Source organism: Ceratotherium simum, chromosome 3, assembly GCF_057802395.1.
Source record: "Ceratotherium simum simum isolate JZ-2026a chromosome 3, ASM5780239v1, whole genome shotgun sequence".
Taxonomy (NCBI): Eukaryota; Metazoa; Chordata; class Mammalia; order Perissodactyla; family Rhinocerotidae; genus Ceratotherium; species Ceratotherium simum.
The window spans coordinates 2,369,678-2,385,555 of NC_141902.1; the positions used below are offsets into that span (position 1 = coordinate 2,369,678).

At 43.5% G+C, this 15,878-nt stretch overlaps 1 protein-coding gene and 1 non-coding gene across 2 annotated transcripts; one reads left to right on the forward strand and one right to left on the reverse strand.

Annotated features, from left to right (window-relative positions):
* Positions 1–883: 883 nt before the first annotated feature.
* LOC147917391 (signal recognition particle RNA) lies at positions 884–1,183 on the reverse strand. Its single transcript, XR_015551760.1, has one exon.
* A 297-nt stretch (positions 1,184–1,480) lies between these two features.
* On the forward strand, positions 1,481–3,236 carry RPS29 (ribosomal protein S29). Its single transcript, XM_004436359.3, has 3 exons — positions 1,481–1,648; positions 1,864–1,963; positions 3,135–3,236. Exons 1-3 carry the CDS (start codon positions 1,587–1,589, stop codon positions 3,141–3,143), a joined length of 171 nt encoding a protein of 56 aa, XP_004436416.1. The 5' UTR covers positions 1,481–1,586; the 3' UTR covers positions 3,144–3,236.
* The last annotated feature ends 12,642 nt before the right edge of the window (positions 3,237–15,878 follow it).

A 15,878-nucleotide genomic window follows, 5' to 3' on the forward strand; every position in this document is an offset into this window, starting at 1 on the left:
CTCCCCTTGAACTCCATGAGCCCATGCATCACTGAACACAGAATGTTCTGCTTACTTAGTTGCATACGTGTCATTGAAAAGCCGAAAAAGTTGAAACCGGAGGGAAGGGCTGCTTTGAGATAATCCGGTTTTCCTCAACGTGCTTGCAAGCTTTAAAGGCAAAAATCTAGTCATATCTGGTCTTTTAATCTCTGACCTGCCCCCTTCCTTCATCATGTAACAAAGTCCCTAATTTAATGATTGGGAGGGGCATCCCACTAGAATCCTGAAGTACCGTACATGCAGAAGTGTTGTATTTCAGTTCTAATGTGAGAGTTCACATGTACAAGTTTCCTGGATCATTGCACCTTGTGGTACATTTCATAGGTAAAGCTTTGATTTCAGATCCATGTATGTTCTAGGTTTATCTAGAGGCATTATAAACGACCACGTGGACTTTAGACATCTTTCAGCAGATTATCAGATGGCATTTGGTTTTCACTAGTTGTTTCGTCACCAAATCATCTGGTCAAAGCAACATACATTGCACATTGCCTCTTTCCTCACTTTAAACTCAACCAACTACATTTAAATATCAAACACACTAAGCCTCGCATCATTTTTCTGGAGTGGTGTGGGTGTATTTCTAGGAGTGTGTCAATAAAAGAAAAAAACAAGTTTGAAAACGTATTCTGTTTGAGGAAACAGAAACTCCTACCGTTGACTCCTAGTTATTACAGCTGATTTTTGTTATTTTGTAACTTTATCCCGGTAGGTGTCAGTGCTGAGTTTAGGCAAAATCCTTTTCTCAAATGTAAAATTTTAATTAAAAGAACGTAAAACACTGAGGCGACGAAAAAATGATAGGATCAGGAGATCCTTTGTTTCCTTCCTGAGGGTCCAAAAGAGACGGGGTCTCGCTATGTTGCCCAGGCTGGAGTGCAGTGGCTATTCACAGGCGCGATCCCACTACTGATCAGCACGGGAGTTTTGACCTGCTCCGTTTCCGACCTGGGCCGGTTCACCCCTCCTTAGGCAACCTGGTGGTCCCCCGCTCCCGGGAGGTCACCATATTGATGCCGAACTTAGTGCGGACACCCGATCGGCATAGCGCACGGCAGCCCAGAACTCCTGGGCTCAAGCGATCCTCCTGCCTCAGCCTCCCGAGTAGCTGGGACTACAGGCGCGCGCCACCGCGCCCGGCGCTCGGAGGTGGTGCACGGCCGCTCTAGAGGCTGCGGCGCTTGACGTCACCGGGGGCGGGGCGGCGGGGCGGGGCTGTCGCGGGCAGAGGCACGCCCAGCGCGGGGCGGTCTGGAGGCGGAGGCTCGATGGCGTCATCAGGGCGGAGCGGGGGCGGGGCTGTCGCGGGGAGAGGCGCTCCCAGCGCGGGGCGGTCTGGAGGCCGAGGCGCGCTGACGTCCTCAGCGGCGCCGGCCTGGAGCGTTTCCAAGACTTCGCTCGGGTCACTCGCGCGAACCAGCGTAGCCACTGTGCGCACGCGTCACTTGTCAGCACTGCATTCTGGGTAAAGTGTTCCCAAAATGTGAAGAGCGCATGCGGGCGCCAGCCTCTTCCTTTCGCCTCATTGCCTCCGAGAAAGCAAGATGGGTCATCAGCAGCTCTACTGGAGCCATCCGAGGAAATTCGGCCAGGGTTCTCGTTCTTGGTGAGGAACGGAATGTGGTTGTGGTGAGGGCTGCTCTGGGGCGCGACGCTGCGTGAAATCTGCGCAGAGGAGCCCGGGCGGCGCGGGGCGCGGTGGCGCGGTGCCTGCCGCCATCGCAGGCCTCTGTGGGGTCCGCGGGCGGCGGGGCGGGCGGCGGCCCCGGGCGCGGATCCTGTGGCTCGTGCGGCGCGCGGTAACGCCGTCTCCCCTCACAGCCGCGTCTGCTCGAACCGGCACGGCCTGATCCGGAAATACGGCCTCAACATGTGCCGCCAGTGCTTCCGCCAGTACGCCAAGGACATCGGCTTCGTGAAGGTGCGGGCCCGGGGGCGGGGGCCGGGGGGCGGTGCGGGCCCCGGCTCGGTGCGGGCCGTCGGGCTAACTGGGGGCCTGGGAGCAGTGCTTCCGACGCCTTCGTGCCCGCCTCTGCCCGTTCCAGGTGCCGTGTACATGTTGGGTAAAATCGCTCAAGTGTTAGGTGTCTTCAAGCGTATCTAGACGTTTTCCAGCAAAGAACGTGTGTTGCCCACCGCCCTGGAATGTTGGGTGGCTGGATGTACTGGGGTGTACTGGAATGAGCTTGAGGTCTGGGGCCGGATAGACCTTGGCAGGATGCAGCCCGAGGTCTGCCGTTTCGTAGTCCTCTGACTTGGGTCAGGTCGCTTGAAGCTCAGCTGCCTGTGAAAACACGCCAGGGGGGTTGCAAAAATTAGCTAGATAGTGTATACGAAGCTTTCTTGGCTCTTAAAAATCACTTAAATGCTAGAATTTTTTTTAAGGTGAAAACGAATTTTTACTCCTTTAATGGCTCTTTGAGATACAGTCACTGCCCTTATAGTTCATAATTACATTGAGTAGAACTACTTGTTAAAAAATAAATCTTTGATGTATTATAGTGGATAAAAATTGTTAATGTGGGATCTCTGTGGCAGAGAAAAAGTATCTTAAGCTTAGACTTTCAGCTTTGACCAAGGACTTAACGAGTGTGCGTGATGTTACGATGTGGAAGTTCAGTAGCTTCTTGGTAGGTGGTATATCACAGAGGAGAGAAGGGACTTGGCCCACTAGGCAGCTTTGTGCCCCCAGTTTCTGAGGTTAAGCTTAAGTGAGTTAATTTATCAATGATTTCTAGAGTAGTGTGCAGCACACTTAGTACCAAAATATTAGCTGTGTAATTGCTTGCTTAATGACCATGCTGAGCTGTTGGTAAAGATCATTTTATGTAGTAGTGTTTTTCTAGTGGGAAATTCTGTGGGAGAAGTGAGAATACCAAAGTTCATGGGCTAAAATATAATTGTTGTGGTGTGTGGAGCAGCTTGTAGTTAGGCATTCGGTAAATATTTAAGCTATTTAGCTCTTGATAGCTAGTGTGGGTGGGTCACATTTCCAGTTTACACCTGATTCTTCTATAATAAACCAGTTTTGTGAGAATAAAATGGATATTGAAAGCATTTTGAATTAATTTTCTTTTTTTTTTTCTTTTCAGTTGGACTGAGTGACTTTCCTTGAATGGGTCATCCAAGACATCTACCCACAGCAGAAACAATGCTAGTTGTTTGTACATAAAATAAAAAAAATACTTCAATTATGAGTGTTGTAATGTGAATGGAATATTCAGTTGATTATAGAAATCTCTTCTTTAAAACTTGCTATTACTTTCTCAATGAATTTATCTTCAAATGTGTGGCTTATTTTTTCTCAGTTATGTCAGAGTATTCATGCTGAACTCTGATAAATGACGGTTTTGTTCTTACACTGTAAAAAAGCATTTTTTGTTATGTAAAATGCCTGCTCTGTGTAGGAGCATCCAGCATATAACCGGAGACAGACTGTCTTATGAGTAATTGACTCTACAGGGAGCTGGGGCAGTGGAAGTAAGACTTGAAAATGACGTTGAGAAAGAAGGTTATCACTAAAACCTGCTCTGGGCACTTGCCCAGAGGTGGCAGTCCAAGCTTTTGGGAAAATTCACAGATACAGCTTGTAAACTTATCAAATACTTGTATGTGGAAGGGAGCAGTGACTAAAGGTTCACTGGGTCTTGTGAGCAGAATGGATTTTAGTGGGGCGAGGGTGGAAGCCAGGGAACAAGTCTGTCAGAACAGGTTAGGAAGTGATGTTGGCTGGGATGAGGATAGAAGGGATTGGTTGAGGTAGTTGGGAACAGTGGTGGGTACAGTGTCATCCAACAGGAGGGAAAGTGGTGGGAAGCTGGAGTGGAAAAAGCCTCTTAACTGGTTGTGGTTAAATTATCTGCAAGTTTTTCAAAAACGTGGCTGAACACTTAGTGTACTTCCTAGGGTCTTAGAAGGAACTCAGAAGTTAGGGACACTGAAGCTTGTTTCATGAGCTTTTTGGTAAATCTTCCTGCTCCTAACCCTGAGTCCCAGGAGTATGTGATGATAAACTGCAGTTGCTGTGCAAGTGTCTTTAGGGAAGAACCAGGTTTCAAACAGGGTAAGGTGGAAAGAAGAGGCTGAGGACGTAGGAAGGTGTCTGGAGTGGAGCTGGTGAGGTTGGGTGAGAACCTGTGTCAACTGAGCAAACGTACGGGTGTGTGAGGTAGAGGAAAAAGGCTTACACATCTAGTGATTTAGGTAGGTGAGGTGAGACGTGTTTGATTTGGTTATGAGAGTTGATGAGCTGGGCTCTGGTCTAGTGGGATGGCCTTGTGTAAATGCTTGTGTAAGAATTGTGCATTGCCTGAGGAAACACTCCCCAGCCAGTCCTGGCCCTCTGTAGTGGTGGTAGCAGGTGCGAGGGCTGGTGTGGGTAGGTGTATGGCTTCTCCATTAGGGGTTGAAGGACTTAGTGCTAAAGATTCTGTTTTAAAATGTATGTGCCAGATGTTATGTAAAGTGCCTTATGTACATTATCTTTTTCAAGTCTCAGAATACTCTTCTATAGATATTATCCTCGTTACCTAGCTGAGGAGACTGAAGCTTAAAGGTTAAATAATTTCCCCAAAGTCTCCCCAGGTTAGAAAGGGCTCAGAACTGGACTGGAGCTGGAGTCTGTCTGACATCAATGCTAATGCTCTCAATACCCACGACACACTTGCTGTAAGGTTGAATGCCTGCACCTCTGGTCCCCAAAGGTCTATTACATGAAGGCAGGAACGGTTATTTTGGTATTTACCACAGCACATAGCAGGATGCCTTGTGTATTAATAGTAGGTCCTCGATTGCTGGGTTGAATTAAATTACCCAGTAAAAGCTCAATGGTGTTGATGGCAAAATATGATAGATCCTACAAGAGAGGTCCAAGCAACCATTGGAGCATAAAGGATATATTCTTAGCTTGGGTCCCTTGATTTATTAAATTAGGGTTGAGTGAGATCTGTCACAGGACCTGTCAAGGGTTTTATTTAACTTGTTAAAGAAACCAGTAAGATGTTTCATCCTGTTCAAAGGAGAATGCAAAGCATCACACTTAATAGATGAATCCAGGATGTTGAGATGAATTGACACCTGTAAAACAGGCTTTTTCCACAGAGAGTGAAGTCAGTTACCCACCAGACAGAATTTGATACTTGTCTGTGGACAAGTACCATTTATGTACAATTTTCAGAGTTGTGCTACGGCTCAGACGTTGAGTCCCTCACCCCAAGATTGTGCTAGACAAAGTAATTTCTACGTGACAAGATTTTCACATATTGAGGTATGAGATAGCCATTCTGGCCTGAACTAAGGAAGCCTGACTTATGGCATATCAAACATTGTACATCTGCTTTAACCATTAAAGAATGCATTAAACATCTCAAAGTAAAAGGATGGGCTCTTTTAAGATAAGAATGTATACCTCCCCTCCTATGCCCACCAGTATCGGTAACGCCCACCTGTACTAGCACTCCTGAAGATAAGTTGACCTGCTAATTTGCAACTGAATACCTCTTTGAAACTTTGATGAATATGTATCCTGGGCATGTTCTTTGTTCTGAAAAGGTATAAAGCTGTACTGAAAACCATGCTCAAGTAAAACTCACCTTACCTCTCTTATCTATAGAATGGTTATTGGTTATTTTGAGTTGACACATGAAAGACACCCAGTAATTTTTTGGTCCATTTTGAAGTCTCACAATTTTTCTCCACAGATTTCTAGGCTTTTACCTATAATTGGTAAGACTTTTGAGTGCATGGTATGTGGCAGGCACTGTTGTTAGTGCTTTGCTTGAATTAACTAACACAACAACTCTGTGAGGTGTAATCCTCATTTTCCAAGTGAGGCAACTGAGGCACAAAGGAGAAGTAACTCCCAAGATGGCCAGGTCAGGAAGCGAGACTCAAACCAGAGCTCCTGCTCTTATTGCTGAGCTGTAAATGTCCAACAGTTAGGGAATGCTTTGGTAAATACCGGTAATCTACAAAATATCCTGGAGAAATAATTTTCAATAAAAGGTGGAAAATTGTAATTTCACTATGTTAAAAAAATGCACAAGAAACCCCAGAAGGCAACATGCCAGTATGTGGGCAGTGATCGCCTTTGGTGGTAGAATTAGAGATGAATTAGAATTAGAGATGATTGCCTTGAAGCAGTCAGGGTAAGATTTCTGTAGGGGTGGGGTACCCCGTGACTGGTATATAGTGCGGCAGGTACCAGTACTGCTAACTAGGCCTCTCCCCAAGCAGCTCATTCTGTTTTTAGATTGCTCTGATAGCGAGTTCTTTCTTAGTGTCTACGATTTCCTTCCACTGATCACCCATTGATACTAATTCCGTGTGGTCCTGTACAAAACAAGTCTAATCTATTTTCTGCAAGAAAAAAGGTTAAATGTTTAGGCATGAGAGCTCATGGTTCTCTCAGAAGCTTCTGATTTCAGGCTAACCATTCTGGATTATTCAGCTATTCCTTGTAGGACATGATTTAGAGCCACCTTTGGTGTTGTCTGAATTAATTCCACTCCATCTAGATCCTGACGGTGCCTCACACAGCATGCTTCACAGCGCAGGCATACAGTAAAAACCTGTTGGATTTGGTAATGACTTTAATTTGGGTCTCTTTTTATGGGCCATCTTTTACCATTACAGAAAGACCAGAGACCCTGGCCTTGGACAACCGTCTATGTGGCTAATGCCCCCAACAGTTTTAAAGCAGCCAGCTCTGCATAACCTCTGCCTAGGATGTAGTTCTTGTTTGTGCCTTAGAGATTTGGGCTTCTGCGTAGGCAGGGCAAAGCTCTTCAAGTGGTATGATCAAGGAGGGTGTAACAGGGTGTTTGAATTTCGGCAATATCCAGAAAAGTCAAAAAAAGGAAACAGGAAGAGAAGGCTGAGCCACCAGATGTTTCTCAAGGGTTAATCTAGAAAATGAAAGGCTGTTTGTTGATATCACTGAGTGTGTGTGTGTGTAGGTATCAAAACTATATGAGAGCTAAAAATTAGACTAGATTGGGATCTGACTAGTTCCAGGTGTCCTGTCTTTCGGGGCCTTAAAAGAATTGAGATTGGAAGTGACAAGCTTAATCCAGATGGGCTAATTATTTAATGTCTCAACTTGAAGTCATTTGGTTAATTAGAAAATAATTTAAAGAAGCCAGGACTGGCTTTCTTTGTTTACTGAAAATCTTTTTGTTAAATTCAGTCCATTACGTAAGTCAGTCGTGCCCACTTCCTTGAGCTGATTGCAGACTGGACCTTCTGACTCCTATAAACGAATGCTGGATTCTGACGTGTCTCGAAGGCCCGTAGAACCACAATGCCCTCCATTCCCTTGTCACCCCACCCTCTCATTGTTCCTATTAGTCCTCTTATCCCCTGGACACGTTTCTGTTTGCTTAGAATGGGATCTCCGCCTGCCTGTATAATTTGAGAACCACTGCTCTCGGGGTGTGGACTTCAAGTGGGCCCCATCCCAAGAGTCTGAAGGACACATTTCAGGAAGCTGTGCTCTGGGCCAAAATGACCAACATTCCTCTCACCTGTGGATGTATACCATGGTGGCTTTCCTGGACTCCTGTCTTCAGGGCCTCCCGTTTCTCTGTGGTGACTCCTCCTGACCACTGCTTTTGATTCTTTGGTCAGCTCACTTGGTCAGCCCAGCAGGCTGCCACTCAGCTGTCTCATTGTAAAACCTTTATTAATTCAGACAACCTTAAAATATTAAGGTAACAGCAGTAACGAGTAAGAAAGGGAGTGAATTTCCAATGACAGAGACTGTGAGGAGGGTTGCTGAGGTCTGGAAGGAAGGGAGGAGAGTGGAGAAGTATCTGGAGAGGTGGGGAGGGAGAGGCTGGTGTTAAGAGAAAAGTCATGCCTTCTTTCTGCCTGTTTATTACAGTGGTTCCGGGACCAGTAGTGCAGGATCCCACCGGCCTCTCTGAACACATTTTAGGACAGGTCCACTTGCAGGAGCTGGCTGTGTGGCTTCTTGCTGTGTAGGATCACTGCAGATGTGTGTATGGTTTCAGGTGTCGCAGCAGTGAAAGGAAGGAACAGCTTTATTCGTAAAGTTGTAAGAGTGTAAGTACCGGGGGCCTCATGCACATTTGACAACCCGGTAATAATAGTGCTGACTGTGGAAGCAGCTCCCCGTGTGGACGAGCTGAGCCACCATCACCAAACACCCAGCATCAACCGCAGGTGCTAGAAAAATCAGTAAGCCTTTACCCAGGGGACGAAAGATGTGTAGGTTACTAAAACAACAAACAGTGGCCCATAAAGAATAATGCCTCATTATATTAATGCTAACGGAGGTTTTGTTCTATTTCCTAAATAATAAAAAGACTGCGTATTAAAGGGCTGGTTGACGGAGGGATAAACATTCACGGCAGCACAGATAATTCAAGAAAAGCGCAAAATCAGAAGAAATGAAGCCTGGTTCTTGGCAATCCGCTGAATTTCGCAGACTGAGTCTGGTTTCCCTGGCGTTCTCTCTTCAATACCCACAGATCCCACTTGATAGTGGCACTTGTGCCTCTGTCTTCCTCTGATGCTGGCGAACCCTTGTTACCATTCGTGAAGATGACTGTGGACATCCAGCACGGATGAGGTATTCAGTCAGTCACAGCAGGATAGTGTTTGTGAACACGAGTTCATATTGGGAACTTTGTGGGCAGGTAATCTCCGTAAGCACAATTTCCTTTAAAGTTTTCTCTGTGTTTAGGAGTCTTCATTATCTGATTTCTGAGTATTCTAGCTTCTTTATTACCAAGGGAGCAAATCAAGGTGATGACTGCTCCTCGTTGGGGTCCTTCGTTGTAGGTTTTCTAAATAAACTTTTCCCTTGTTAATGACTTTAATTTGTTCCTGAAACCCTGCCACTAAGTTAAAAGCTGTTAAATGAAAAAAATTCCGTTAATTTTATGGGGAAAAAATGATGATGTGTTCCATTGCACCACAAGATATTCAATTTTCACAGAGAGAAAAATATGCCAATTAAACAGCGAAAAAAAAGCTTATAAAAGTAATAATTTGAAAGTATTCTGACACCAACTGAAGTTCTGACATTCAGTTCTGGCACAGACCCTGCACGTTAAAGGGCGCAGCTCACGATGAGGCTGCCCTTGCTTCAGACGCTAGCGCACCTGGGGAGTCCTCAGGCGCCCTGCAGGATAATGTTGACTTCCTACCTCTCAGCGCAGTGCTGTGTGGGGAAAGGAGACAACGTCTGTAAAATTTCTTGAGAGAAACTGGTCCGTGAGTGGAAAGCAGAGCCTCTGGCACTAGGTTTTGAGGCCTCACCTAGCCTCACTGCTCCATGTGGATGCCTGAGCCAAGAGCAGAGTCCTCGGGCCTGCCTGGAGTTAGACGGTAATATGATTTTGGGCATGACTGAAGCTAAACCCTCCCAGGAGATGAGGGGGAGAGAGGGAGATGGAGAGAGGTGGAGACAGAGGAGTCAGGAGGTACAATTCCTGAGGCTCATTTTGTGAGAGCCTGTAAAGTAGGATAGATCGCATCTACTCCAGCTGTGGCAACCTTGAGGCAAGAATATTCCTCAAAATCTCTCCTTGCTTGGTATTAGAGGTTCAACTTCTCTTTCTTTCTTTTTTTTTTGTGAGGGAGATAGCCCTGAGCTAACGTCCGTGCTAATCCTCCTCTTTTTGCTGAGGAAGACCGGCTCTGAGCTAACATCTATTGCCAATCCTCCTCCTTTTTTTTTTTTTTTCTTTCCCAAAGCCCCAGTAGATAGTTGTACGTCATAGTTGCACATCCTTCTAGTTGCTGTATGTGGGACGCAGCCTCAGCATGGCGGGAGAAGCAGTGTGTCGGTGCACGCCCAGGATCCGAACTCGGGCCGCCAGTAGCGGAGCGCGTGCACTTAACCGCTAAGCCATGGGGCCGGCCCTCAACTTCTCTTTCTTTGACCTATATTTACATGGAGAATAGCTGGTTTACACTGTTATCTAATCACCCAAAATAATCCTTACTCTTCTAGTGAAAAATTCCCACTCCTTCATTTAAATACACTAAATTGAATAGTTGTTTTCATAATACAATGTCAGTGAAACGTGGGTCGTTCTAGAAGACAATAACCTCATGTATAAAATAAGCATAATGATTGTATCTGGCTCACTGAAGTGTTGCATGTATCAACTGAGTTAATGTGTACAGATGCACACACAGTTGACTGTGGATGGTGCAGGGCCTTGATGCGAGACTCATCCTCCAGGCGTCTGAGGGCGCGAGAGGAGGCTGGACACACTGGGAGCACGCGTCCCACTTTTGTTGCTCTGTCAAATAGTCACCCAGAGTTGGACTGACCACGGCTGCAGGCGCGTGAAGAGTGCGTCGGCCCTCTGGGCACTACAGTTCCGGGGGGCACAACCTCAGAGCGCTCCAGAGTGAGGGCCTTGGGCGTCCGAAGGGGCCACGCTTTTTCTGGAGAGCAGGGTTCCACTTTCATTGCTGCTGTCCTGGTCCAGTGGTCCCTGCGCCATGCAGGCTCCTGATCCAGGAGGAGGCTGCAAATAGAGGCATGCAGCGCTCCTTAGACTAAGACACCGGGACAGTGGACCGCTCAGTCTCAGGATGGCACCCTGAGGGAAAACAAATGTGAAAGAAACCAAACTGTCAAGGGGTCAGAGCTGAAAACATGATTTATGGAGAGAACTATTGACAAGAATACTGTGTGTGTGTTTGTCATGTATTACCTTTTGTTGACATTTATCCTTCTAATTCATTCTAAACTTCTTTTTTAAAAAAGTCGAGATAGGGCCAGCCATGGTGGCCTAGTGGTTAAGATCAGTGTGCTCTGCTTTGGCAGCCCAGGTTTGGTTCCAGTGCATGGACCTACACCACTTGCCTATCAGTGCCCATTGCTGTGGCGGCAGCTCACATACAAAATAGAGGAAGACTGGCAACAGATGATAGCTCAGGGTGAATCTTCCTCAGCAGAAAAAAAAAAAGAAAAAATTGAGATAAAATTGACATAATACTGTGTAAGTTTGAGGTGTACAGTGTGTTGGTTGATACATTTATGTATTGCAATGTGTGTACCACCATAGTGTCAGCTAACACCGCCAGCACTTCACATAATTATCATTTCATTTTGTGGTGAGAACGTTTAAGATCTAGTCTCTTAGCAACTTTCAAGTATATAATACTGTATTGTTGACTATAATTACAAGGCTGTGCATTAGATCCCCAGTCTTATTCATCTCCTAACTGGAGGTTTGTACCCTTTGACCAACATCTCCCCAGTTCCCCTATCCTCCAGCCCCTGGTAACCGTCATGCTACTCTCTGTTTCTACAAGCTCCTTTTTAAAAAATTTCCCCATATAAGTGATATCATACAGTATTTGTCTTTCTCTGTCTGACTTATCTCCTTAGCATAATGCCCTGCAAGTCCATCCATGTTGTCACAAATGGCAAGATTTCCTTCTTTCTCATGGCTGAATAATATTCCATTCCACATCTTCATTTATTCATCTGTTGACAGACCCTTGGGTTGTTTCCATATTTTGACTATTGTGAATAATGCTGCAAAACATGGGCATTCAGATATCTTTTTGATATCCTTTTTTCATTTTCTTTGGCTATATATCCAGAAGTGGGATAGTTGGATCATATGATAGTTCTATTTTAATTTTTCAGGAATCTACATATTGTTTTCCATGGTGGCTGAACCATTTACATCCCCACCAACAGTGCACAAGCGTTCCTTTTTCCCCACATCCTTGCCAACACTTGTCATCTTGTCTTTGATGATAGCCATTCTAACAAGTGTGAGGTGATATCTCATTGTGGTTTTGATTTGCATTTCCTTGATGGTTAGTGATGTTGAGCATCTTTTCATGTACCTGTTGGCCATTTGTATGTCTTCTTTGGAAAAATGTCTATTCAGTTCTTCTGCCCGTTTTTTAATTGGATTTTTTGGGTTTTTGGTATTGAGTTGTATGAGTTCTTTATACATTTTAGGTATTAATCACTTATCAGATATCTGTGGTTTGCAAATATTTTCTCCCATTATCTCTTTTCTTTTTGTTGATGGTTTCCTTTGCTGTGCAGAAGCTTTTTAGTTTGATGTAGTCCCACTTATGGATGTTTGCTTTTGTTGCTTATGCTTTTGGTGTCGGATTCAAAAAATTATTGCCAAGATCAATTCAAGGAGTTTCCTCCTTTGTTTTCCCATGGGAATTTTACCGTTTCAAGTCTTTTTTTAAGACTTTAATTCATTTTGAGTTAATTTTTGTGAGTAGTCTAAGATAGAAGTCCAATTTCATTTTTCTGCGTGTTATCCAGTTTTCCCAACACCATTTATTGAAGAGACTGTCCTTTCCCCATTGAGTATTCTTGGCTCTTTGTCAAATATTAGTTGACTGTATATGCAGGAGTTTATTTCTGGGCTCTTGATTCTGTTCCATTGATCTATGTGTCTATTTTTATGCCAGTACCATACTGTTTTGATTCCTATAGCTTTGTAATATAGTTTGAAATCAGGGAATATGATGCCTCCAGCTTTGTTCTTTTTCAAGATTGCTTTGGCTGTTTGGGGTCTTTTGTGGTTCCATACAAATTTTAGGATTGTTTGTTCTATTTCTGTGAAAAATGCCCTTGGAACTCTGATAGGGATTGCGTTGAATCTATAGATCACTTTGGATATTATTGACATTTTAACAATATTAATTCTTCCAATCTGTGAGCATGGATGGAATATCTTTCCATTTATTTGTATCTTCTTCAGTTTCTTTCATCAAAGTCTTATAGTTTTCAGTGTACAATCTTTTTCCTCCTTGGTTAAATTTATACCTAAGTATTTTATTTTATTAAAGCTATTGTAAATGAGATTGTTTTCTTAATTTTTTTCAGATATTTCATTTTTTTTTTTTTTTTTGAGGAAGATCAGCCCTGAGCTAACATCCATGCCAATCCTCCTCTTTTTGCTGAGGAAGACCGGCTCTGAGCTAACACCTATTGCCAATCCTCCTCCTTTTATTCCCCTTTTCTCCCCAAAGCCCCAGTAGATAGTTGTACATCTTAGTTGCACATCCCTCTAGTTGCTGTATGTGGGATGCCACCTTAGCATGGCTGGACAAGCAGTGCGTTGGTGCGCGCCTGGGATCCGAAGCTGGGCCACCACTAGCGGAGTGTGCGCACTTAACTGCTAAGCTGTGGGGCCGGCCCCCAGATATTTCATTTTTAATGTGTAGAAACAACGGATTTTTGTATGTAGATTTTGTATCCTGTAACTTTACTGAATTCACTTTTTAGTTCTAACAGTTTTTTTGTGGAGTCTAGGGTTTTCTATATATAATATCCTGTCACCTGCAAACAGAGACAATTTTACTTCTTCCTTTCTGATTTGGATGCCTTTTATTTATTTTTTACCTAATTGCTCTGGCTAGGACTTCCAGTACTATATTGAATAGAAGTGGGGAGAGTACACACACTTGTCTTGTTCCTGATCCTAGAGAAAAGCTTTCAGTTTTTCACCATTGAATATGATAGCTGTAGACTTGTCATACATGGCCTTTATTATGAGGTAAGCTTACTTGAGGTATGTTCCTTCTATACCTAACTTGCTGAGAATTTTTACCATGAAAGCATGTTGAATTTTGTCAAATGCTTTTTCTGCATCTATTGAGATGATCATATAATTTTTATCCTACATTTTGTTAATGTGGTGATTGATTTGCTTATATTGAACCATCCTTGCATCCTTGGGCTAAATCCCACTTTATCGTGGTCCCCCATGATCCTTTTAATGTGGTGTTGAATTTGGTCTGCTAGTATGTTTTTTTTTTTTAAAGATTTTATTTATTTATTTTTTCCCCCCAAAGCCCCAGTAGATAGTTGTATGTCATAGCTGCACATCCTTCTAGTTGCTGTATGTGGGACTCGGCCTCAGGATGGACGGAGAAGTGGTGCCTCGGTGCGCGCCCAGGATCCGAACCCGGGCCACCAGCATCGGAGCGCATGCACTTAACCACCAAGCCACGGGGCCGGCCAATGGTCTGCTAGTATGTTGTTGAGGATTTTTGCATCTAAGTTTACCAGGGATATTGGCCTGTAGTTTTCTTTTCTTGTAGTGTCCTTATTTGACTTTGGTATGAGAGTAATGCTGGCTTCATAAAATGTGTTTGGAAGTGTTCCCTCCTCTTCAATTTTTTGGAAGAGTTTGGGAAGGATTGGCATTAATTCTTCTTTAAATTTTTCGTAGATATCATCTGTGAAGCCATCTGGTCCTGGGCTTTTCTTTGTTGGGAGGTTTTTGATCACTGCTTCAATCTCTTTGCTCATTGTTGGTCTGTTCATATTTTCTATTTCTTCATGACTCAGTCTTGATAAGTTATATGTTTCTAGGAACTTATCCATTTCTTCGAGGTTATCAGTTTGTTGTATATAATTGTTCATAGCAGTCTCTCATGATCCTTTGTATTTCTGTGGTATCAGTTGTAATATCTCCTCTTTCATTTCTAATTTTATTTATTTGAGCCTTCTCTCTTTTTTTCTTAGTTGGTCTAACTAAAAATTTGTCAATTTTGTTTATCTTTGCAAAAGACCAGCTCTTAGTTTTGTTGATCTTTCTATTGTTTTTCTGGTCTCTATTTCATTCATTTGTACTCTGATCTTTGTTATTCTCTTCCTTCTGCTAACTTTGGGCTTAGTTTGTTCTTCTTTTCTAGTTCCTGGAGATATAAAGTTAGGTTGTTTATTTAAGATTTTTCTTTTTCCTTGATGTAGGTGTTTATCACTAATAACTTCCCTCTTAGAACCGGTTTTGCAGCACCCCATAGGCTTTGGTATGTTACGTTTTAATTTTTGTTTGTTTCAAGATATTTTTTGATTTCTTTTTTGACCCACTGGTTTTCAGGAGTGTATTGTTTAATTTCCACATAGTTGTGAATTTTCCAGCTTTCCTCTTGTTATTGATTTCTAATGTCACACCACTGTGGTTGGAAAACATGCTTGATATTTAATCTTCTTAAATTTATTAAGAGTTGTTGTGCAGCCTAACATATGATCTATCCTGGAGAATGTTCCGTGTGTATTCTCCTGCTGTTGAATGGAATGTTTTGTATATATCTGTTAGGTTCATTTGGTCTAAAGTGTGGTTTAAGTCCAATGTTTCCTTGTTGATTTTCTGTCTGGATGATCTATCCATTGTTGACAGTGGAGTATTGAAGTCCCCTACTATTATTGTATTGTTGTCTATTTCTCCCTTCAGATCTGTTAGTATTTGCTTAATATATTTTGGTTCTCCGATGTTGGGTGCGTGTATATTTAAGATTGTTATATCTTCTTGGTAAATTGACCCCTTTATCATTATATAATGACTTGCGTATCTCTCTCTCTCATTTTTTAATTAGAAAATGAATTTATTTAAATATAAGGCCGGCCCCCTGGCTTAGTGGTTAAGTGCTTGCGCTCCGCTACTGGCGGCCCAGGTTCGGATCCCGGGCGCGCACTGACGCACTGCTTCTCTGGCCATGCTGAGGCCGTGTCCAACATACAGCAACTAGAAGAATGTGCAGCTATGACATACAACTATCTACTGGGGCTTTGGGGGAAAAATAAATAAATAAAATTATAAAAAAATAAAAAAATAAAAAAATAAATATAAGGCCAGAGAATCTGAATCTACAGATAGGAAAATGTCTTACATCACTGTAGGAGAGGGGGCTTCTTTAGCGAGAATACTTCTGCTGCCACTGATGCTCAGAACTAGATGCCAGAAATTCCACTGCCGCCACTCCCAAAGGACCCAGTGATGGTGGGGTGGAGGATGCAGTGAGGATGAGTGTTAGGGTTAGAGAGTCCCGGCTTCAAACCTCTAGTCCTGTAGTTA

Bases quoted from the DNA above. Each gene is read 5' to 3' on its own strand.
- RPS29 (XM_004436359.3), top strand. From the start codon at position 1,587: ATGGGTCATCAGCAGCTCTACTGGAGCCATCCGAGGAAATTCGGCCAG. The intron at 1,649-1,863 runs GTGAGGAACGGA...CTCCCCTCACAG, and splicing joins GGCCAGGGTTCTCGTTCTTG to CCGCGTCTGCTCGAACCGGC.